General features: G+C 42.4%; 2 protein-coding genes across 5 annotated transcripts; both read right to left on the reverse strand.

Moving 5' to 3' along the window:
- Positions 1–1610: 1610 nt before the first annotated feature.
- Positions 1611–6962, reverse strand: LOC103978194 (2-phytyl-1,4-beta-naphthoquinone methyltransferase, chloroplastic). Of its 4 annotated transcripts, none has more exons than XM_009393906.3 (9): positions 6669–6962; positions 6497–6561; positions 6273–6363; positions 3782–3870; positions 3336–3469; positions 3197–3258; positions 2936–3035; positions 2095–2268; positions 1611–1987 (listed from the first exon to the last, which is right to left on the reverse strand). In XM_009393906.3, exons 1-8 carry the CDS (start codon positions 6903–6905, stop codon positions 2168–2170), a joined length of 879 nt encoding a protein of 292 aa, XP_009392181.2. In that variant the 5' UTR covers positions 6906–6962; the 3' UTR covers positions 1611–1987; positions 2095–2167. The 4 variants fall into 4 exon arrangements, with proteins under 4 accessions (XP_009392181.2, XP_064955509.1, XP_009392182.2 ...); XM_009393907.3 differs by lacking the exon at positions 1611–1987 and adding an exon at positions 2392–2483 and having other exon boundaries at positions 2131–2268; XM_018823031.2 differs by lacking the exons at positions 1611–1987; positions 2095–2268 and adding an exon at positions 2391–2483.
- A 705-nt stretch (positions 6963–7667) lies between these two features.
- On the reverse strand, positions 7668–23041 carry LOC135607513 (protein trichome birefringence-like 2). The gene is made up of 5 exons (XM_065099438.1): positions 21584–23041; positions 11945–12164; positions 11666–11859; positions 10610–10768; positions 7668–8270 (listed from the first exon to the last, which is right to left on the reverse strand). The coding sequence occupies exons 1-5, from the start codon at positions 22822–22824 to the stop codon at positions 7928–7930; spliced, it is 2157 nt and encodes a 718-aa protein (XP_064955510.1). The 5' UTR covers positions 22825–23041; the 3' UTR covers positions 7668–7927.
- Between the last annotated feature and the right edge of the window lie 252 nt (positions 23042–23293).

Consider the following 23293-nt stretch of genomic DNA (forward strand, 5'->3'; position numbering starts at 1 on the left):
TGTGAAAGCCGATTCTAAGATTACTTTAACTTAAGATCAAGCGAGATGACGTTAAAGTCAATCTATGAAGGCAGTTTGCAGTTATGATGCAAACCAGAATATAAGCGCAAACTGAAATACAACGTTCGTACGAAGAAACTGATTTACATCTAAATGCTAATTCGTAAAACACTTTGATTAGACGAGATGCAGCTTAGGCAAGGATATAAAGGCAGTTTGCAGTTAAGATAGAAATCAAAACGTAAACGCAAATTGAAATATGATGATCATACAAAAAAACAGATTTACGTCTAAACGCTGATTCGGAAAGTGCAAAGCTTGAAACCGGATCGTATATGCGCAGAAAGTAGTAAGCTTTAGAGGAGGTTTGAAGTAAAGATAATATGCTCAAAGTAAATGCAAACCGAGATTTAGAGTGGTTCGGTCAATCTTGACCTACTCCACTTTTGGCTTCCTCCACCGACGAGGTCACCGACGTCAACTAGAGGCCTTCCTTCAATAGGCGAAGGCCAACCACCCTTTTACAGTTTCACTCCTTTTGACGGGCTTAGGAGACAACCCTTACAGAATTTTCTCTCCTCTCTTTACAACTCAGAACTTGGAAGAACAGAAGGAGAAGAACTTTTGGCCTTTACAACAATTTTGAGCTCTAAGAATCACAGAAAAAGATCAAGATTTCGGTGTAAGTTCTTGTGCTTTCAGTGCTGAATGGGTGGGGTATTTATAGGCCCCAACCCAGTTCAAATTTGGAGCTCAAAACTGTCAATTCCCGGAATTCCAGGATCAGGCGGTTGCACCTCCTGACTGGAGCGGTTGCACCGCCTAGCAGAGCTCGAAGACTGAGCCTCTGGGCGGTGCTACCTCCTGTCAAGGGCGGTTGCACCTCCTGACAGAGCTCGAAGACCGAGCTTAAGCGATTGCACCTCCTGACTGAGGCGGTTGCACCACTTGGTAGAGCTCGAAGACTGAGCTCAAGCGGTGCCACCTACTGTCAGGGGAGGTTGCACCGCCCAGTCTCGCTCGGAGACTGAGCCCCAAGCGGTGCCACCGCCTGGCTGGAGCGGTTGCACCTCTCAGTCTCGCTCGGAGACTGAGCCCAAGCGGTGCAACCTCCTGCCTTGGGCGGTTCAACCGCTTAGCAAAAATCAGGATCCGAATGGGTTGATCTATTCGGCCCAATTTGGGTTTTTCAGGGGCCCAATTGCCTCAAGATTAAGTTAATGGGATCACCTCCCATTTCCAACTTAATCAATGTGCTAACTACGATTTTTCTAAGACATTTACTGCAACTTGCTCCGGTGCGTCAATCGCTTCTTCCGGCGAGCTTCCGGCGAACTTCCGTCGATCATTCGATGAACCCTCGGTGATGCTCCTACAGACTTCCGGCAAACTCCTAGACTTACGACGATTCACTTGGCGAGTTCCGACGAGCTTCTTTGGCAAGCTTATGGACTTCTTGGATTTGTTCCCGCATAACTTCCGACGATTGTCCGAACTTCCGTCGAACTCTCGAACTCCCAACGTGATCATTGTCTTGACTCCGGTGTAACTCCTGTTGCATGTCTCACTTTCATCGTAGTTAATCCTGCACACTTATCTCAACATATAGATTAGATAACAAATGACAATTGATTTCATCATCAAAATCCGAGATTCAACAATTACAAGACTACAAAGGCAGCACAAGTGGTGATCACCAATCTATGAAGTGAAGGATGTAGTTAGAAAAACGTTGACGATCGAGTTGCAGACTTTAATTTTCTTTTCTAGGATTGGAAGGACCTCACTCTCTGTATCTAAGCAGGAAACGGGAAATAACTTTTTTGCTTTGCTATCTAACAACACTTGGAAGATTAACTTTGGAAACTCAGAACTGGAGGAGCAGTTGCTGAAATAAATGAGTGGTTGACAAGGATAACCATGAATCCCGAGAGAATAGAATCTTCTGCAAGCTAGGTGCCAGGAAACATCTGTATCAAAGCTCCACCTGCAAAGTCGTGAATGATGCTCAGCAGCTGATTGCCTTGCTGATAAAATTCCTGGTTTTCCAAAGAGACCACAATTTGTTTTTGTGTTTGTTAAGCTGAAAAATACCTAATATGGTGGTTCCATTTCAGATACTCTCCGATAAAACACGTCAATTCAGTTTGCACGAAGAAATTGTCTGCTATCGAGTTGCCACTAGGTTCCCCATGAAACCACCACCAATTTCGTAGTGTTCTGCTTTGGAAAATCCCACTTCCTTTGCCAGCTTCTCTAATTCTTTTCCTGCAGTTATAGAACATTTTGTTTAACCCATGGACGATGATATCAATCAAAGAAGAGTAACAAGTTTGGAACAACATCAATTTCAAGCACGAAGATATGACATGTGATTAGAATTATGAAAACCTCTCAGTGGTTCTAGGATTAATTATGGGAACCAAGCACGGTATTTGTTTCTCCACAAGGCAGTAGTTGCAACGTTATGTTTACCTCTTTCCCTAACAAATGCAGATGACCACCCAGAAACAGTCAAGTTAGAATCATCGAAGGAAAGAAGCCTAGGTTTTCTATCGAATGAGAATCTTGATTACATATAGTACTAGCAATATAATTCATAACAATCCTGAAACAATTAAATTCACCACAACAGACAAATTGCCAGTAACTATGAGATTCATGTGATGGAATTCATTGGCCAACCCATTAAATAAAATGAAGCCTAAGTCACAGATGACCGGTTAACATTAATATTCAACACCAAGTAGGAACCGCTAATGAAAATTTTAGCATGTAATCCATCCAACTTCAAAGCTACCCTAGCATATAAGAATCTTGGATCACTACATGTGTCACAGTTTTTTCTCCAAGGCAGCTCCATAGAAATTCATTCATGGGCGCTTCTTCATGAGAAGATACAATATAAGTAGAAGGAAAAAATATGACATCAAACCTGTTAAGAATTCATCGATTGATGTTTTCAAATATTTGTACTCTTGTGAAAGGCCATATTCACTTGCAGTAGGAACAACAACATTGTCTATTATCCATTCCTATATAACAAAAGCAGAAATCCCAGTATTTATTTGTCATATAAGAATGTAAACAACAATTATGAATGAAAAAGACAGGAAAAACAAATAGAATAAGATTTCAATAATGACAAACTTGAATTCTATAACTTCACATATAAAATCTATCATCTGGTAAGTACCTGCAACATGTTTACAAGAGATGATGTGCTCTTATTAAAATCTAAAATGGATACTTTTGAACCTACAAAAGAAAGTTAAAGTTAAATAAATTCTTATGACCATTGTCAGACTAACAAAAATAGGATAAGATTAAAAAACCTGGTTTCAGAACCCGAAAGATCTCACGCATAGCTTTTTGTCTATCAATCAGATTACGCAATCCATACCCAATGGTAGTAGCATCGAAGTAGCCATCTGAAAAGGGAAGGTCAAGTGCATCACCTTCAATCCACCTGCAAAAAGCACCATGTGTGTGGCACCAGAAGAATAAAAAGGAAAAAGAAGTCAAACGCTACCAAACCAACTAAATATTTTCAACAAAGCATCTATTTGCTGTTGTGTGTCACAAATCGTCTAGAACAAATACACCTAAGACATAATAGATGCCATTGAGTTTCTAATATAGAATTTAGATACAGTAGATTGCCCAAATTATTCATATTGCTGGAGCTAATTAAGGGCCTGAACGAGCAGATTTTATGTCCTTGCACTGGACAAGCACATCATGTTTCTACTTTCTATTTATAAATGCAACTGTTTCTTACTCAATGTTCTTGTAGCAGGCTTTCCAATATAGGTCTTCACGTCTGGAAGCAATGGACAGTTGCTCTCTTGAGAAATCAAGACCATAAACCTGCAAGTTTGTGAGAACATAGGACTCCCAACTGAGCTTACAGGTCAAAAAGTTTGAACTCAGAAAGTGTGGAAAATAAAGTAGGCTTAAACAACTATGATATCTTGATACTTGAAATGCTTAAACTAGTTCTATAAAACCATTTTGAAAAATACAGTGCATGGTTTGCGGATGACTAATTTCTCAGACAACATAGACACTAAAGTTGAGGATAAAATGAATTTCAAGTAAGTTTCTACTAATTTTGGTTCTCTTATTTTTCCTCGTCAACACAACTTCAAAGAATGCAATATGATGAAATAATTAATAGATACTTCACAACTAAGAACAGATGGACCAGTAGTTGAGTTTCCAAATTGTTGTCCAATACATATATAGGCAAACTGAGTTGTTTCTTGTGAATATACAAAGTCTCCACTAATTACTTTCCAGTTTTTGCACCTTCGTAACATATTACTATTACCATGAGAAAAAGTAATCTCAAGATAGCAAAAGAAAAAGAACATAACCAACCAAAAAATCAGAGTTAAAGAATGTCATTACCACCTACCAGGCTTTTTGTCCAGCTAAAGAGACCAGTGGCATCGGGATTGGGCTTAATGATGATGCTAACACGAGTGAGGACCTAATTTGAGAAGATCACCTCAATGTTAAGATGGTTTACTTGCCACAGCGTGTCACCATGCTCCGGTACATGCATGACTTCCCTTGGCACTAGATGACCCATATGGGACATACCCTTGACATGGCACTATGCCCTTGTGCCCCTACCTTATCGGCACAGATTCACCTAGCTGGCACAAGCAAACTCTCATACAATGCAAACCAATTCCATCGCTGTGGGAGTAGTGTACGATCTTACCGTTGTTGTGGTAGTAATGCACAGTCCTAGATTGCTGAATTTTATTTCCATCCAACCATATCAAGAGAAGAAAAGTATTTTCTCAATTTGATCATATAAGATTCCTAATTAACAAGCATTCTATCTAATCTAAATTTCATGATGCATTTTGTAGCTTGTTGTCCTTTTATTTCAAATTTCTACAGGAAATATTGTAGGTGGTTCCATGATGGAAGATCATTTAAAGATGCTAAAATTAAACAACAAAGAGGGTCAAGAATGTTCGATGAACCAACAATGGTTAAATCCTGTTCACAGAAGTTGAAAGGACACAGATAAGATAGATGACTGCTTAAAGGAAGATTCCTTTGAAGAACTAATCAAGGTTTTCAAATGGTCTAGAACTCCTATACAGAACAAACCCATCAAACATTGTGCATCATCTATGAGAGCCACCTGTATTAACCAGCCTGAAGGAATGCAACCTTTGCATCCTGTCATAAGCTCAATTCAAGTATGCTGGTCGCGTCCTGCAGCAGAATGGATCAAGCTGAACACAGATGGGGCCTTTGAGGCCCATTCAAAGATGGGAGGTGCGGGTTTTGTGCTTAGGAACAGTGCTGCCAGATGTCTTCTTGCTGGTTGCAGATTTCTACTTGCAGGCAGCTCTTGGGCGAATGAATTTTTGGCAGTCAAAGAAGAAATCTCGGCTGCAATCCAGCTGGGTGTAAATAAGCTACTCATTGAAACTGATGCGGGATGGATTGTAAAAGTTTTGAACAAGGAGGAGGAATCTCCTCCTTGGTTCCTTCTTAATTTTCTTCGTGAGATTTTTGCTCTACTCAACTTGATCATCGAGTGGAGGGTGATAAACACCTTTGGAGAAGGCAACCAGTGTGCCCACTGCTTGCTTCTTTTGCTAAAAGGTCCAAATCAGATCACATTTGGATGCAGGATTGACATCCTGACTTTCACTGTATTTTGCGCTTGGATGAGCAAGCTGTAACTTGTAATCGGCTTTTGAGTTAGTATAGTTCTTCTCTTTTTGGAAAAAAAAAAAAAATTGTGTATCATCATATCAAATCCAAATGATAAGGAATGGAAAAAATGGTTTGAACAGAAGAAAATTAGTACGGTATACAAAATTAATGTAGTTTAGGACTAAGAATCACGGCACCTTTCTCAGAGAGGGTAATCCTTTCATGAAATGCAACACCAAAACTTTGCACAATATTCCATCAATTACTCTCTTAAGTAGCGTATTGGCACAAATTGTCAATGAGCAAGCAAATCTGTTAACTGTACGAGTTATTTTCCTAACGATTTTCCCTTTAGTGGTGTTCATGTTCAACCTGAAGCTTATAGATTCAGTTTCTGTTCGTCCTCTTCTCTGGATATGATCAAAGAATATAAACTCAGGACGATTGAGCAAAAGCAGTTCCAAAGGCGCGTCCCCAACATGAACACCCAATATAAAAATCTAAATGAAGTAGAAATGAACAAACGAATGAAGAGGGAAAGCAAGAGACAGAGGAAGGATGGAATCGATGGACAAACGTACCTCTCCTTCGGTTCCGACTTTCTGGGAGAGAAAAAATACCAGATCGCCGCTCCCGCAGCACAAATCAAGAACCCGATTCCCTCGTTTCGCCCTACTTGAATGCGGTAATTGTGAAGAAGAAGAAGAAGAAGAAGAAGAAGAAGGAAAAGAAAGCGAGAAAGGAAACAAAGGCTATGAGAAGAGAGAGAGTAAAGCAAGAGAAAAAGCCAAGAAAAGAAATCCACCCGCTCCAGGAGACGCACATCCTTTTCCAGGAGCGATGCTGTCCCAGGCTCAGCATGTCATTGAGCTGCCAAATTCCTTCCGTTATCATAGCTAAAAAGAAAGAAAGGAAGGAAGAGAGAGAGGCAGAGACAGAGGTGAAGGGTCGAGGAGATGAGGAGCGCGATGGCTTACGTTGTCGTAGACGGGAGCGATGCGGTTAAAGAGAGCATGGCGTTCAGCGGTGCAGCGGACCCGATTGTTCCCCAGCCGCCGCGGCGGCGGAGGAGGAGAGCGAAGAAGGAAGAGGAAGGGTCGTCGTGGAAGCCCTAAAGAGGAGCAACGAATAGGGAGCGACGACGGAGACCAGGAGGCGGAGTGGAGGTGGCGGACGGCAGACGGAGGCGGTGCAGGACCGTTAACAGCACCCATGCCGACGAAAATGCGAAGGAATGGAGTGGATGGGCGATCTCTCGCATGTGTGGCCGGGCGCAGATGATGGCGTATTATTATTATTATTATTATTATTATTATTATTATTATTATTATTATTATTTATTACTATTTTTTATTTTCATTATTTTTATTATTATCATTATTATTATTATCATTATTATTATTATTATTATCATCATCATCATCATCATCATCATCATCATCATCATCATCATCATCATCATCATTATTAAAACCAAGATCCGGTTTTATTTTTAACTAAACTTTGTTTAATCCATTGGGAGTGAGAAGTCCGATAAGTTGTTACCTCATTACCGATATTGTGAGTTGAGATATTTAGCTACCAATTTACATGAATCAACTCTAAGACAATTAACCTCTTTGGTCGACCTAAAAATGTCTTTATCAAGATTTTGAGACAGCAAGGAATAACCCTTCCTTTACAAAGATAAAATTCAATCTTTCCTAATCATTATGAAAAGAATGAGATTGATCAAAAAATAATACCGGCGCTTGTGTGGCACCAAATCGAACTAACAACACTTTAATCTAGTAAATCATATATCGCACCTACTTATCAAACATTAAGCGTTCAAAATCTAATCTAAACTATTTTGAATGTACTTATTAACTTAGCTAATAAAGTGGATAGAGAGAGTCAGGTCTCCACGATTCATGATCATCGTCTCTTCATGCTGCCAAATAGACAAAACCTGTGGTTCTACCTCCCAGTGAAACTCGCTAGGAAAATGAATCAATTATGACAAAGAAAAGCTTCTTCATGATTCTCCATGTCATCTACATTATTACTATTCACGAGCAGTTCTCGTAATATTATATATATATATATATATATATATATATATATATATATATATATATATATATATATATATATATATATATATATATATATATATATATATATATATATATATATAAATCAATCTTACTCTAGAAGAAGAAGAAGAAGAAGAAGAAGAAGTGGATTTGATCAGTTATCTTCTCCAGGATCCTTTGCCAACTATAAGCAGAGAAGCATAGAGAAGCTCGTTCCATGAATCAGGTATTCCAGGCAAACACCAGTGGCTGCAGTCCTGAGACTTCTCGGCAGCAATTTGCTCTTCCACTGACATATATTTCTTTCTGTATATAGATGGGTGCCCATCCTTCCTATAATCTGTCAGCCTACTGATGTTAAGATATATAACTGGAGTCCTCGTCTGTTTTAGAATTTGCTCCACAACTCTCATCTTCGATGGGTACTTGGAGAGATAAGATTGGTTAAAGATTGGCTCAGTTTCTTTATGACACTGCCCTCCGGAATTCCATTGACCTCCCCTGCAAAGAATCAAAAGGTTCCAGTATGTACACCCAAAAGAGAAAGATCAACATGATAAAAAACATATGCCCAAAATAATCTGCTTATGTATGAAAATGATCAATATGTACACACAAAATAGACTTTACATGCAAATCTAATGTTCATGTCTTTGTATATCCATATGGGCCCACTCAAATACAGGGCCTTTGTCAACCAGGCAAGCTGTTTATCTTGTGAGAAGAACATACACTCTACAAAAAATGTACTCAAAGACGGTGCATTTGTCGAGCAGGCAGCCCATCGATATTATGAGAAGAACATGCATTCTCTTAATATGTAACATATCCGAGAAGTGTCTGTCTAATATATATACATGCAGATCATTTACCAAGAGTTGGCCGATAATCTTTAAAATTTAAGTTCCTGTAAATTAAGATAATGATATCCTGTCTCATTTACAGATCTGAGTAACACAAAGCGGGTATCCAATTGATTTACAGGCTTGTCTCAATAGTTTGTGATCTTTTTGTTGTATCATTAATCAGTCACTACAGGACCACCGAGTTGGTCCTCTGGTGCACCTAATAGCATTCATTTGTAAAGTTATTGATCAATTAACAGAGAGATTGCCGATCTGGGCATTTACTTGATGTTCCAAATTGATTTACTAAAAAAAATTGACCATATTACAATAAAAATGACTACTGAGGGACTTGTAAAATGTGTATCATTTAGTAAAAGCAACCATCATTCAGCAGCATACATAGATATATGAACGAGTATACTGCAATCCTCGGTATGACTCCGGAAGATATCCATTCAGCAACCTAGTTCTTTCAAGTAACAAAGTCATCTCTCAACCACATTGATGAAGGTTATCAACTAATAATCACCACATTTTGTTAACTTTTACCAATACATGATTCACCAAGTTTATCTTTTATTAAAGCATCATGAAGGAGAAAGCTTGTCAATTATAGATAAAGGAAGTAGAATAAGACTAATATCCCCGTTTTTTAGGAAAAATAAAACTTTTGCAAACTTATTCTATTCAAAGTAATAATAATCTTGTAATCGAGCACGTAAAAATGAATTTTTTTCTTCTTCTTCTTTCTCTTCTGAAGCAAAGTTGATTTCTTTTCCCTCTTCTAATTTAAGCATCTTTTAATAGAATTTTGTAGAACTGTTAGATAAATGAGAAGGTAATATTCACAACATTATTTTGACTTCTATGTGATGTAACAAGTCGGAGCTTCAAAAAGGCTCTAAGCACCCAATGCGATGCATATGTAAGCACATATAGATGAGATGATCCTACAACTGAGAATATACAAGAATGGAGGACCAGATATTGGGATCAAGAAGGTTAAAGAGGGCAGAAATATTATGATAACTTGCAGGTTCTGCAGTTCAACTAGCAAAAAAGAAAGCAGATGTGTTTTTAAGTCTAGGTTCAGGAATGTATTCAAAATGTCATGTCCGATGCAAAGTCCAAGTGGAGAAAAATGTGGAGACATCAAAAATATTTTTATTAATTTGAATGTGTTAAGATCTATTCATCAAGCATTAATGAATAGGAAAGTGATATGCCTATCATAAAATAATTCAGGCTACTTTGTGCACAGCATCTAGTACCTAAGAGTTGTATGCCATTTCCAAATCAGGCATAAAAAAACCTTCAAAGCACGAGGCAGGGAAATCTTCTCAACTTGATTGCATCCTGATAATTCTGTTCAGGGTAAGTTCTCTTCCGTTTGATTTGGACATGTCAAACTACATTTACAAGATTATAGCATGACTATAGTTTTTGAAGGACTTCCATCTTCCATATTTTGATACGGGAGAAACTCTTGAAGTTGATTATGGACATGTAAATTAAATGAGCTTATTTGAAAAGCTCTACTGACTTTTTCCTGTGTCCTCACTCCATCTCCCATTCCCCTGCCACTTTTTGAATTTTTATCAATTTCTACAAGGCCTGCCTAATATGTAGTGTTTAGTTTACCTTGACCTAGTTTAGCATAAAACATTTAAGAAGAGTCAAACAATAAAAAGAGAACTCCATAACAGAAAGTCTTTAAACCATAAGCTCTACTGCCCTTTTCTCTTCTATTTTGTTCTATAGTTGTTTCTAATGCAATATTATTGTCCCTAATAACAGTTCAGAAAAACATGATTCAAGTTCTGCATTCTTCTCTTATTCACTAGTAAGAAGTCATGCAACAAAAAATTATTAATGTTCAGAATTGGCAATGTTATATTTGTAGACTAGAGGCAGATTTCTAGCTTTTCCAATTCAGAATTTGCCACCAATCATAAAGATAAACATTGCACATAGTTCAAATTTTAGCACTACCTGAAATGGGTGAGAGAATATCCTCTGAAAACAACTTGAGTTTTACTGGAATCAATGTTCATGTCAATCCATCTAGACCAAGTGGTAAGAGCCTTCTTGTAGGCTTCCATGACTTTCAGAACTGGATATACATGATTTCCTTCTTGATAATAGTTTCTTCTGTCAGTTACATAAATTAGAGTCAAAAACATATATAAGAATTATTGTTCACAACTAAAAATGATATGGTAATCAATTTTTAATTATGTGATATCTTAAACATAAAGGAAAATGCATATAGACCAGCAATGATTTCTCATAATTATAAAATATCCCCTCCTCCATCAGTATTGCAAGATGTTTTTCCTTTAATCAAGATAAGATCACTCTTGTTTATAACTGTTTCATACTAATGTGGCAAAATATTTGTCCAAAGCTCCACTAATCATATATGTTGCATTATGATAAATGTTCCAAATAGTACGATACCCTCATTCTCTTCCTCTCTCCTCTTTTCATCCTGCAAATTCTTTGTAGTGAATGGTTATGGAGGATGAGGTGGTTCAAAATAGTGGCATGGAGAAGGCAAGATGGCGTTAGTGTCAGAGGCGGATAAAGAGAGTCAATAAAGCATTACCTACTATATGGAGTAATTAAAGGCAGTGGTGGAGGTGGATCTAGGTCTTGGATGAGGTGTAGCAACTCTGTCAGAAATGGCAGAAGTGACTGTAGGACAAGGTAGAAGAGTCAAATTGGTGGTGGCAGTGGACTTCCATCATGGAACTGGTGGAGGAAAAAAATGAAAATAGAAGCATGAGGAACAATACAAAATGCATGACCATCAAATCAGTAACCCATTGTTCCTTCATATGAAAGTGATAATGTTCGTTTTTTATTGCTTAAAAATATCAACAAGGAGAGGGAACATAAATATGAGAAATCATGGGATTTTTATGCAAGTTTCTTTTTAATCAATGACAATTATTGCAGTCACCATAACATTAGTAACAAAAATATTGGTTTTACTACATCATATGCAAGAAAACGAACCGTAGGCCACATTTTCTGAGTACTCACCCTCTAGACGTTTGCTCATGAGTCCACCAGTGACCTGTGTTGAAAACTATAACATCTGCTTCACGGTACGCTAAAGTTGTTTCATCCAAAATATCCAATCTTAGCCTCTCATCCTCGGACCCATGTACATTCTTATACTGCATCTCTCTTACTAGAAATGGTGATCGTACAAAATCAACAGAGCACTGATAATCCTATAATGAGGTTCAAAGCAATAAGATGGAACTAAAAATATTTGGAAACCAAGAAGACTTAGCAACAAATAGAAAGTTCAATTACCTCAAATCTGAAGGAATAGTAGCCTTTGTATTTGAAATGGTTTCTTCTGCCTTTGACTTTAAATTGGCTTCTCCCAGAAACTTCATATACTCTTTTTTTGTTACTAATACTGTGTCGAAGAATGCAAACTAGAGACTCCCACATATTTCGATTGAGTGAATCACCAACAAAAACTAACCTTTTGCCTCTCAATCTTCCTAGAAAATCACTTGCATTCAATCTGTTAGAAGATCTAAAGAAGTGATGACTACATTTTATAATTTTTTGGGGGGTTGCAAGTATAATAAACTGAAAGCGAGCATAGAGAAATCAGTTGCTAACTCTCACAATTTTCCCTAGATTGAGATTCTCATGTGATGCTAAATATTTTCACATGTTGCGTGCATGTATCTGGACACAATGAAGGATTGGCTGCCAGAGTGTCAAATGTGCCAAGGAGATAAAAAAGATAAACCAGGAAAAGGAATAGAAAATAACTAAGTATTTGTTAATTATTTAAATTTTGCAAGGCAAATGTATGAAACCAAGGAACATTGTCAACAGTGCCAAAGAATATATTAGTATTATTACACCTTTTCTTTAATAACAGAGGGGTCAACACCCATCTATTACCTAGAGAAGCACCAAGGATTGGAACTCAGACTCTTTTCTAAATGAAGGGATGAACCAGTAGGATAAGGGCTGGTTGGGTAGGAAATATGTTCCACAGATCAAAAAATTTTCTAAAGTTGATTTAATTCAATTTATGATCACTATACCATGTAATAGTGTATCTGCATGAGGATAAAATTTAGCATAAGATTCTCATAATCACTGATAGGGAGGATATTATTGATTAACCATCATTCGACACGTATCCTCTGCATGGCGTCTAAGTTGGAAGAAGGAGACAAAAACTGCCTCTCATCGTCTGCCCACGTGGGAATGGGTCAAAGGCAGATAGTTATGGGCTATCTCTAACCTTGTTGTCTACGTGGAAAAGATGTCAAATTAAGGTTGTTAAAGGCGGTCAAAAATTATCCCCCGAAAAATATTCCACAGAAAATGTTATCCCTTCACTACTAAGTATAAAAAGCTCACTTTTAACTTAGTCAATGGGTCACTTTTTACCATTGGCAACTGCACTCATCTACCTCGGGTTACTAATTTGGGCACCTCGCTCTTTGTGCAGGTGGCACCTCAAACAATCTCCTCAGGAGCTCAACGTTTTCACCTCGGAGGCACCTCGGACAATTCTGTGCACACAGGTTTGAACCACATCGGGCTAACTCGGATGTCAACAACATCGTCTGATAACATATTTGGCATTAGAAGAAGAGCCTAATGTCGCAAGAACGCCCGACCGCTGATCCTCTCAATGAACACTCGAGCGAAAAGGTTCTACCCCTGAACCATAGTACTTTCACCCAGGGATTGTTGTACCGCCTGAAACGATATGGTTTTGGTAGTACCTATCAGTTCGAGCATGGACCGATACACGGACCACCTCGTTTCGGGTGGTCTGTATTAAAATAATAAAAAATCAAAAAGTGGTGGGCCTCGTCCATTTCAGCATTAAAAAATACATATATTAGGCTCTTCTCGCGTACGAAGTCGTGGCACTGCCTCTTCGCCACTGCAATGCTGTAGCGGCACTATCTCTTCGCTGATTCATCATTGCGATGCTGCAAGGGTGCTGCCTCTTCACCGCATGCAGTGGCGCCGCCTCTTCGTCACTTCGTCATTGCAATGTTGCAATGGCATCGCCTCTTCACCGTTGTGATGCTACTGCTTCCCTTAGTGCTGCTTCCCAAGTATTGTTACTCTTCTTCTCCTCCTTTTCTTTCGTTTTCTTCTTCATTCTTCCTTTCTCCTTCTTCCTCCTCTGTTCCTCCACCGGACCTTCTTCTTCAACCTCTTTTTCTTCCTCATCGAAACATTAGTACACACCAATGTTTTGTGTGTCAATACACTGGTATGGAGTGGCACGTGCCATGCCATCAGCCAGCCGGCACACTAGCTCGGACCGGTAGGTCAAACCTTGCTTTCACCCAAGGGGGGCAAAAGCCACCCTCTCCACATATTGGTGCATCCACCTCGATGTAGACTCCAATATGATACTAGCACCTATTCAACGACCCGGGTCTCTCATCCGAGGGACAGCCTCAAGCCACCTCCTCGAACGAGCTACCAACCCCTTTTTTGGGTGTGCCCAAGGTACGTTGGTCAGGCATCCTTACTCCCCCTCAAATAAGTGATCAAAGGGGCATAAGATCGACGTGTCATATGGGTCAGATGTCATGCTTCAAGACCCTCACTAAAGAACCCCCGAAGCACGCCCTCGTGGGGGGACAAATGATAGGGAGGATATTATCGACCAACCACCATCCTACATGTGTCCTCCGCATTGTCACGAACGGTCGTCGCGAACTCGCAACAACTTCGTTCAACAAACCGTTCGTCGCTTTTGCATGCTTGAACAGAGACATGGTAGCCTGTTTTGCCTTGGTTTTGTATGTTTTTGCTTGTAAAAATACATGTTCGAACAGGTTGTAGTGCACAGTGAAACCGCTCACCGCGCCGGGCCAAAAAGCCCCAAAATGGCTCCGTTTTCGCGTACCACGGGCTGTTTTCTGCAGCTCGCTGCAACGTGCGAAATGTCAGCCATCTCAGCACCCTGGAACCCTCCGGGTGGCACGGGGCTGGATGGGGCTTCGGTATATTGTCAGGCGTTAAATAATCTTCACAAGTTCGCACGTTTTCTTGACAGGAACTTGCCTTCGCGCCCGGCACCCGGTGAGCAGCTGTTTGTGGACTTGCAGTTGTTCGTTCAACCTTCTAAAGTCCTTGTTTTCCTCCTTTCTCTGTTTTCTCTCATGCACGCAAGGTGCTCGCTGAATTGCTTGTAAAGCTTCCCTCTTCGCGAGACGTCGGGACTTGTCCGTTGCTCGTTCTTCGAACTAATCAACTTTCTCTTTTACAGGTCCTTCGGGACCTGATTGAGGTTGCAAATTGGCTGACCTTTGCGGACGCATATCGCAAGGGCGCGTCAAGACTTAGGCAATCCCAGATAAGTCCGAGAAGTTGGCGCAAGGTGCTTCGCGACTTAGGCAACTCAAGCTAAGTTTGCGTCTTGACCGCAAGGGTGCCTCATGACTTAGGTAATTCCAGCTAAATTCATGACATTGTGGTATCAGAGCGGACAAGCAATTCGAGCAAGTAATGAAGGAACTTCGCAATTTCGCCATGGCAAAGCATCGTGGCGAATCAAGCAAGGCGAGGCAAGCCGGACCTTTGCCCCAAGCAGCCGCAGGTGGGCTACAAGTGCAAACTCGCTCTCATGTCGTTGGAGCCACTTTGGAGGATCGTGGAAGCGAACATGATGAGCGAGAAATCGGCTACTCTTCGCGAGCGAAGGAGGCGCAATCTGGAGTGCCAACCGAGAAGAAGAGCCAAAAGGAGAGACTCATAGCGATAAAAACCCGCTTGGATGTTCTTAAAGCGAGCTTGGAGGAACTCTACCAAGGCCAGCGAAGGCTTCTTGGGGTAGAGAGCTCGCAAGAAGAAGCTGAATCCAGAATCGACAAAATCGAGGCCCTAGTCAATCGACTGTCAGACGACATCAAAGACTCCGTGCAACATCTGCAGGAAGTCATGGCAGAACTCACTTCCAGAGTGACCATGCTCACAAGGGCACTGAATGCGGGAGGAAGCAACACCCGCGTTGCATCGCCACAAAACTTAAGGGCACCCGAGCCGCATTGTTATGGAGGTGCCCGAGATACTAAAGAGCTCGAGAATTTCCTTTCGAGCTACGAGGCCTGATTTTAAAGAAACCAAAGTTTCAATAGCAACCATGTATTTGAATAGGGATGCAAAACTTTGGTGGCGAACCCGTTGGGAGGAGATCCAACAAGGTCGGTGTCGGGTGGACACATGGGAGGACTTAAAGCGAGAGTTGAGAACTCAGTTTCTACCTGAGAACACAGAGTTCATCGCAAGGAGAAAGTTGAGACAACTCCGCCAAAATACTTCCATCCGTGACTACGCGAAGTAATTTTCTGCGCTAATGCTGGACATACAGGACATGTCCAAGAAGGATAAGCTATTCAGCTTCCTCGACAGTTTGAAGTCATGGGCGCAACAAGAACTGCATCGAAGGAATGTCACTGATGTGATCCGGGCAATTGCTACCGCAGAAAGGCTCACTGACTTTGTTTCCTCTGAGGACCCAGGAAAAAGGAAATAATCTTTAGGAAATCGCCCTCCAAAATATTCTCGAGAGAAGGAGCTCGGGGACGAACAAAGGAAGAAGAGTTCCCACAAAGGGTCAAGCTCAAACGGCAAGGCCCCGAAAACTAGTGGATGCTTCTTGTGCAGAGGGTCGTATATGGTGAGGGAGTGCCCACAGAAACAGGCACTCAATGCTTTAACAGCTTCCATCCATCCCCCCAAATCAGACAAGGGCAAAGTCGTCGCCCTAAGTCCAAGCAGTTCAGAATCTAGCAACGATGATGAGGAGTCGCAAGGTCCCCGAATGGGAGCAATGCGTTTATTAAATGCATTGCGGGGTCAAGTGGGGGAGCACATGAAGGCAAAGCCATTGAAAGAAGGGAGTAGCGAGCTGATGTATGTGGACATTAAGCTCAATGGCCAAACAACCCGTGCAATGGTGGACACAGGCGCTACCCATAACTTTATTGTCGATCGAGAAGCAAAGCGACTTGGGCTGATCTTGGAGAAGAACCCAAGTCGAATGAAGGCGGTGAACTCGGAGGCCAAGCGAATCTCCGGGTTGGCAAAGGGAGTTTCCATTAAGATCGGAACGTGGAACGGGAGTACTAACATGATGGTGGTGCCACTGGACGACTTCCAAATGATTCTTGGAATGGAATTCATACACGTAGCGAAGTTAGTACCAATGTCGTTCCTAAACTCCCTATGTATGATGGGAGGTGACGACCCCTGTGTGGTTCCTGTCTCTCGGAGGGGAACCAGGGAACCCCAACAGATATCGGCATTACAACTAAAGAAAGGGGTACGAAAAGGCGAATTAACATTTGTGACTGCTATGAAGCTAGAGTCACTCGACGAGAAGGCCATTCATGAACCTGCTGTGGTGGCTAACGTGCTGAGGGAGTTCACAGACGTTATGCCACCTGAGTTACCGAAGACTCTACCGCCACGCAGAGGCGTGGATCATCATATCGAGCTAGAGCCAAGAGTGAAGCCTCCAGCAAGAACACCATACCGCATGCCCCCTCCTGAGTTGGCAGAACTCATAAAACAGTTAGATGAACTGCTAAGCAGTGGTCTCATCCGTAGTTCTAAAGCACCATTCGGAGCTCCAGTTCTCTTCCAAAAGAAACAAGATGGGAGCCTCCGACTATGCGTCGATTATCGAGCCCTCAATAAAGTGACGGTGAAGAACAAGTATCCAATCCCACTCATCGCGGACTTGTTTGACCAATTGGGCAAGGCCAAGTATTTCTCCAAACTCGACCTCCGGTCGGGATACTGGCAAGTGCGCATTACCGAAGGCGACGAAGCAAAGACTACTTGTGTGACCAGGTATGAAGCGTTTGAGTTCTTGGTGATGCCTTTCGGCTTAACCAACGCTTCGACCACGTTCTGCACTCTTATGAACCAATTATTCAAATAGTATTTGGGTAAGTTTGTGGTCATCTACTTGGACGATATCGTCGTCTACAGCCAAACGCTCGAGGAGCATATCGAGCACCTTCGAACAATTTTCAAGGTTCTCGGGGAGAACACTTTGTTCGTGAAGAAGGAGAAGTGCTACTTTGCTCAAACGGAGATCTTGTTTTTGGGGCATCGAATCGGTGATGGCTTTATTCGGAATGACCAATCAAAGGTGCAAGCTGTTGCGGAATGGCGAACTCCAAAAAAGGTGCCAGAGTTGAGATCCTTCCTTGGTTTCGTCAACTACTATCGACGCTTCATAGCGGGGTATTCGAAGCGTGCAACTCCACTGACAGAGTTACTGAAGGAGTAGCCTTGGAGGTGGTCTGACAAATGTGAAGATGCATTCCTAGATCTTAAGGTTGTTGTGTTGGAAGAACCGATGCTCAAATTGTCGGACTATGGGGAGCCCTTCGAAGTCTATACAGATGCTTCAGACTTTGCTATTGGGGGAGTACTCATGCAGGAGGGTCATCCGGTGGCCTACGAGAGCCACAAGCTTAACGAGACCGAGTGGCGGTATCCGGTGCACGAGAAGGAGATGACAGCGGTGGTCCACTATCTACGAGTTTGGCGGCACTACCTTCTTGGATCGCGATTTGTGCTGAGGATAGACAACATCGCTTTGAGCTATTTCCAAACTCAGAAGAAACTCTCCCCAAAGCAAGCACGATGGTAAGACTTCCTAGCTGAGTTTGATATGGCAATAGAGTACAAGCCCGGAAAAGCAAATGTCGTGGCCGATGCATTGAGCCGGAAGGTGGAGCAAGTGAACGCCATACAGTTGGAGGGCAGAGGCCAAGCAAGTCAGTTGCACTCCAACATCCTTTCCAAGATCAGGGATGGACTGTATAGTGATCCCCAGGTAGCAATCCTGATGCGGCTCATCAAATAAGACAAGGCACGACGATTTTGGGTCCAAGAGGGACTCGTTTACACAAAAGGGAATAGGGTTTATATTCCTCGAGTGGACAATTTGAGACGTGAACTCTTAAGTGAGTGTCACGATTCCCTTTGGGCTGGACATCTGGGCATTCACAGAACCTTGACTCTCATTGAGAGGGCCTTCTACTGGCCGAAGATGAGGACTGATGTGGAGGAATATGTTCGAACGTGCCTCACTTGCCAACAAGACAAGATGGAGCATTGGAAGCCGGTGGGGCTTTTGGAGCCGTTGCTCGTACCAGGAAGACCGTGGGAGAGCATTTCCTTGGACTTCATATCAAGCTTGCCGATAGTAGAGGAACTAGGATCGATACCCATAGTGGTCGATCGATTTTCAAAGTTTGCAACTTTCATTGATGCGCCCCTACACTGTTCAGCAGAGGAGGCGGCCAAGCTGATAATGAAGAATGTGGTGAAGTACTAGGGAGTCCTACACAATATTATCAGTGATCGAGACGCTCGGTTCCTGGGACGATTCTGGACCGAGCTATTCAAATTGTTGGGGTCTAAGTTATACTTCTCCATAAGCCTCCACCCCCAGACAGATGGCCAAACCGAAAGGATAAACTCGCTCCTGGAGCAATACCTTCGGCACTACGTGAGTGCCAACCAAGAGATTGGGTGAAGCTACTGGACATAGCCCAATTCTCCTACAACTTGCAGCGGAGCTCTGCGTCCAACAAGAGACCCTTCGAGATCATTACAAGATAACAACCGTCGACTCCTCACACCTTGGCTATCAGAGACACTAGGAGTAGTCCGTCAGCATATCACTTTGCCAAAGAATGGCACCGAAATGCAGATATTGCGCGAGCTTACTTGAAGAAGGCGACCAAAAAGATGAAGAAGTAGACTGACTTGGGAAGGCGACCGCAAGAGTTCAAAGTACACAAAGGATTGGTGCGGAAGTATGAAGGGCCCTTCCCAATTATCAATAGGGTGGGCAACGTCTCCTACAGGTTACAACTGCCGACGTGGCTCAAAATTCACAATGTTTTCACGCCAGCAACTTGAAAGCCTACCACTCAGATCCGCAAGATGCTTCCCGAAGTGTTCCAATTCGGCTACCCCCCACCAGAGCCTCCTACGAGAAGCGAGTTAAAACCATTCTGGCGGATCGCAAGATAAAGCTACCCAATGGAGCTGAGCAGACCGAGTACTTGGTGAAGTGGCGAAAGCTTCCCCGAACTGAAGCCAGTTGGGATCCCAAAGATGCCCTACGACATGAAGAAGCAATCATCAACAACTACCAACAAGCGTCGACAGTTTAAGTGGGGGAGAATGTCACGAACGGTCGTCGCGAACTCACAACTTCGTTCAACGAACCGTTCATCGCTTTTGCATGCTTGAACAGGGACATGGCAGCCTGTTTTACCTTGGTTTTGTGTGTTTTTGCTTGTAAAAATACATGTTCGAACAAGTTGCAGTGCATAGTGCGACCGCTCACCGCACCGGACCAAAAAGCCCCAAAATGGCTCCGTTTTTTAGTGTCGCGGGCTGTTTTTTGCAGCCCGCTGCAGCGAGCGAAATGTCAGCCATCTCAACACCCTGGAACCCTCCGGATGGCACGAGGCTGGATGGGGCTTCAGTATATTGTCGAGCATTGAACAATCTTCACAAGTTCGCACGTTTTCTTAAAGGGAACTTGCCTTCGCGCCAGGCACCCGGTGAGCAGATGTTTGTGGACTTGCAGTTGTTCGTTCAACCTTCTAAAGTCCTTGTTTTCCTCCTTTCTCTGTTTTCTCTCATGCACGCAAGGTGCTCGCTGAATTGCTTGTAAAGCTTCCCTATTCGCAAGACGTCGGGACTTGTCCGTCGCTCGTTCTTCGAACTAATCTACTTTCTCTTTTACAGGTCCATCGAGACCTGAGTGAGGTTGCAAATTGGCTGACCTTTGCGGACGCATATCGCAAGGGCGCGTCAAGACTTAGGCAATCCCAGTTAAGTTCGAGAAGTTAGCATAAGGGTGCTTCGCGACTTAGGCAACTCAAGCTAAGTTCGCGTCTTGGCCGCAAGGGTGCCTCACGACTTAGGCAATTCCAACTAAGTCCGTAACAACATGGCGTCCAGACTATAAGAAGGAGACAAAAGTTGCCCCTGACTGGTCTACTAGTGTGGACACGGGCCCAAGGCAGATAGTTATGGGCTATCTCCACCCTTGTTGCCTATATGGAAAAGAGACCAAATTGAGATTGTTAAAAGCGATTAAAAGCTATCCCCCTGAAGGATATTCCATAGAATATGTCATTCCTTCACTACCAAGTATAAAAGCTCACTTTTAACATAGTCAATGGGTCACTTTTTACTACTGGTGACTACACATCTTTTTTTGGTAAGTTTTTTTTTTTTGGTAAGTACTACACTCATCTACTTCGAGTTACTAATTTGAACGTCTGAGAGATCGAATCGGAAAACCACTCCCAACCTCGATCTTCGTGCAGGTGACACCTCGGACAACCTCTTTGGGAGCTCAACGTTTCCACCTCAAAGACACCTTGGACAATCCTACACACATGGGTATGAACCACATTGGGCTGACTCGAACATAAACGACATCATCCCGTAACAATCACCATAATAAGATAACAATTCCTATGCCCCTGTTATTTCCTAACAGGGACAATTATAAGTCAGCTTGTCTGGATCTCTATTTGCAGCCAAACATTTTGCTTGAAACATTTGAGAAATGCATTAGTGCGTGACCTTAATTGGTTTTGAGTGACACTTCAAGTTTGCAATTTCTGCACAAGCACCTCCTCTCTAGGCAGAACAAATAACACTTCTTATAAAGATGCTTGTAAGCAAACAAATGGAAGCAAGGTCATCTTGATCAAAGGCATGGAAACAAGAGAAGAGAAGCTTCTATTGAAAGACAAGTGAGTGATCAAGTAAGCAATTCCACGATTAAGCCAAAAAGTAGACAGAAGAACTGGTTACAGTAGTTAGAGGGTAGATCGGGAGCAACCAAGACTTAACCAAAGCAGAAGGAAATGAAATGAAAGGCTCACTTGCCTTGGAATGTCGCAGTCGTAAGGTTGCCATCTCCATTTGAGGAAATCTGAATCAGGCCTGCCATTCTTATGACAGTTAAAATCGTCATCGAGGTAAGGACAAGAGCCTGCAGGATAGTAGGGTTGGTTCTTTTCAGCCCTCACCCATCTTCCATGGAATATATCACACTGTTCAGAGGAACCGCCTGTAGCCTTCACCGCAACCGTCGGCCGGGAATCATTCCTTTTCCCTGCAGCAGCAGCAGGAGCAGCTTCCTCGACTGGGTCGATGAGCTTCCCTCCTCCTACTGCTACTCCTCCTTGATTCATTTCTCCATGTTGTTGTTTCATTTGGTGATCTTCGCCCATAGCTCCACTCTTTTTCTCAGAAATCTGACCCTTAAAACAAACATCTTTAATTGTGCTATTTCTTACCAGAATTTGCTTTTCCGCTCCTACGCAGCTACTTGTCATGTCAGGGTGTTGGCTCTCGGAAGCAAACGATTTGGCGATGACGGCTTCTCCAGAGGTTTCGTTGCCACTGCTTTTGGTCGCCGTACTACTTGTCATGTCAGGGGTTTTACTCTCGGAAGCAAAGGATTTGCCAATGACGACTTCTCCAGAGATTTCCTTGTCACTGCTTTTGGCCGCCACAATACTTGTACCGTTAGGGGGTTTGCTCTCGGAAGCAAAGGATTTCCCGGTGACTTCACCAGATGCTTCCCCACCAGTGCTTCTGTCGGTGGCGCTCGCCAAGGTGTTGTTCTTGGTGAAATTCTCGGCGTGCGCAGGGAAGGCGCTCTTCCAGCCCCGCTGATCTGATTCTTTTCCGGAAAGAGGACCCTGCATTGAAGAAGAATCCGCACCACCATCGCCATTACCGCCATAAGTTCTCTCAGAAACCGCTCCGCTCCGATTCACCAACAAAGGATCCACCACAACATCATCCTGCTTCTTCTCCTTTTCTCGTGGTGGTGGCGGTGGCGTAGAATTAGACGAATTGTTGGAAGAAGAGGGAGAGAAGTAAAACCAAGAGAGCAGATTGGTGGAAGAAGGCGAGGCGGTGGAACTGCTGCTGACAGGGAGGAGGTGAGAGATGGCAAAGAGAGAGGCAGCCACCACGAGGAGGAAAAGAAGGAAGGCAGAGAGCACCGTGAGCCTAGACTTGGAGGAGGAGAAGAAGTGATGTCTCAAAAAGGCGAGGCTTCCTCCTCCAGCAACCCATCGACAAAACTCAACAATGGTGAGTCTGGTGACCATCATACATACCCAAAATACAAATATCCTTGCTAAATTCGTCTTAAAGGAGTAAATTAAGCAAGAAAAGGATAGACTGTGAGATCATGCGCCGGCCGAGAGAGGAAGAGAAGAAAGCACTCGATGACAGATGTGTCGGTGGCTCCTTCGTTCTTCTTCGCAACTCTCTCTCGGTCTGTCTTGGGGAATGAGAAAGCAGTGACCGGTCGTACGCAGCGTGAGAGAGAGTGTGTGTGTTAAAAGACTTGCTTGCTAGATCCGTCAAACGGGAGTGCAAACGACATGCGTGACCGCCTCACTCGTTATTCACCGTTTAAATCTTGAATGCCCCTTATAAAATGTCTTAAAACGATTTATGATGGCCACGTTCTGGAAATTCCTCTTATAAGGAATTTTTGAAATAAACAAATATATATATGACATTTAAAAAAATTTTAAATTATAATGATATATAGAGAGAGAGAGATATATATAT

The sequence above is a fragment of the Musa acuminata genome, chromosome BXJ2-3 (genome assembly GCF_036884655.1).
Source record: "Musa acuminata AAA Group cultivar baxijiao chromosome BXJ2-3, Cavendish_Baxijiao_AAA, whole genome shotgun sequence".
Taxonomy (NCBI): domain Eukaryota; kingdom Viridiplantae; phylum Streptophyta; class Magnoliopsida; order Zingiberales; family Musaceae; genus Musa; species Musa acuminata.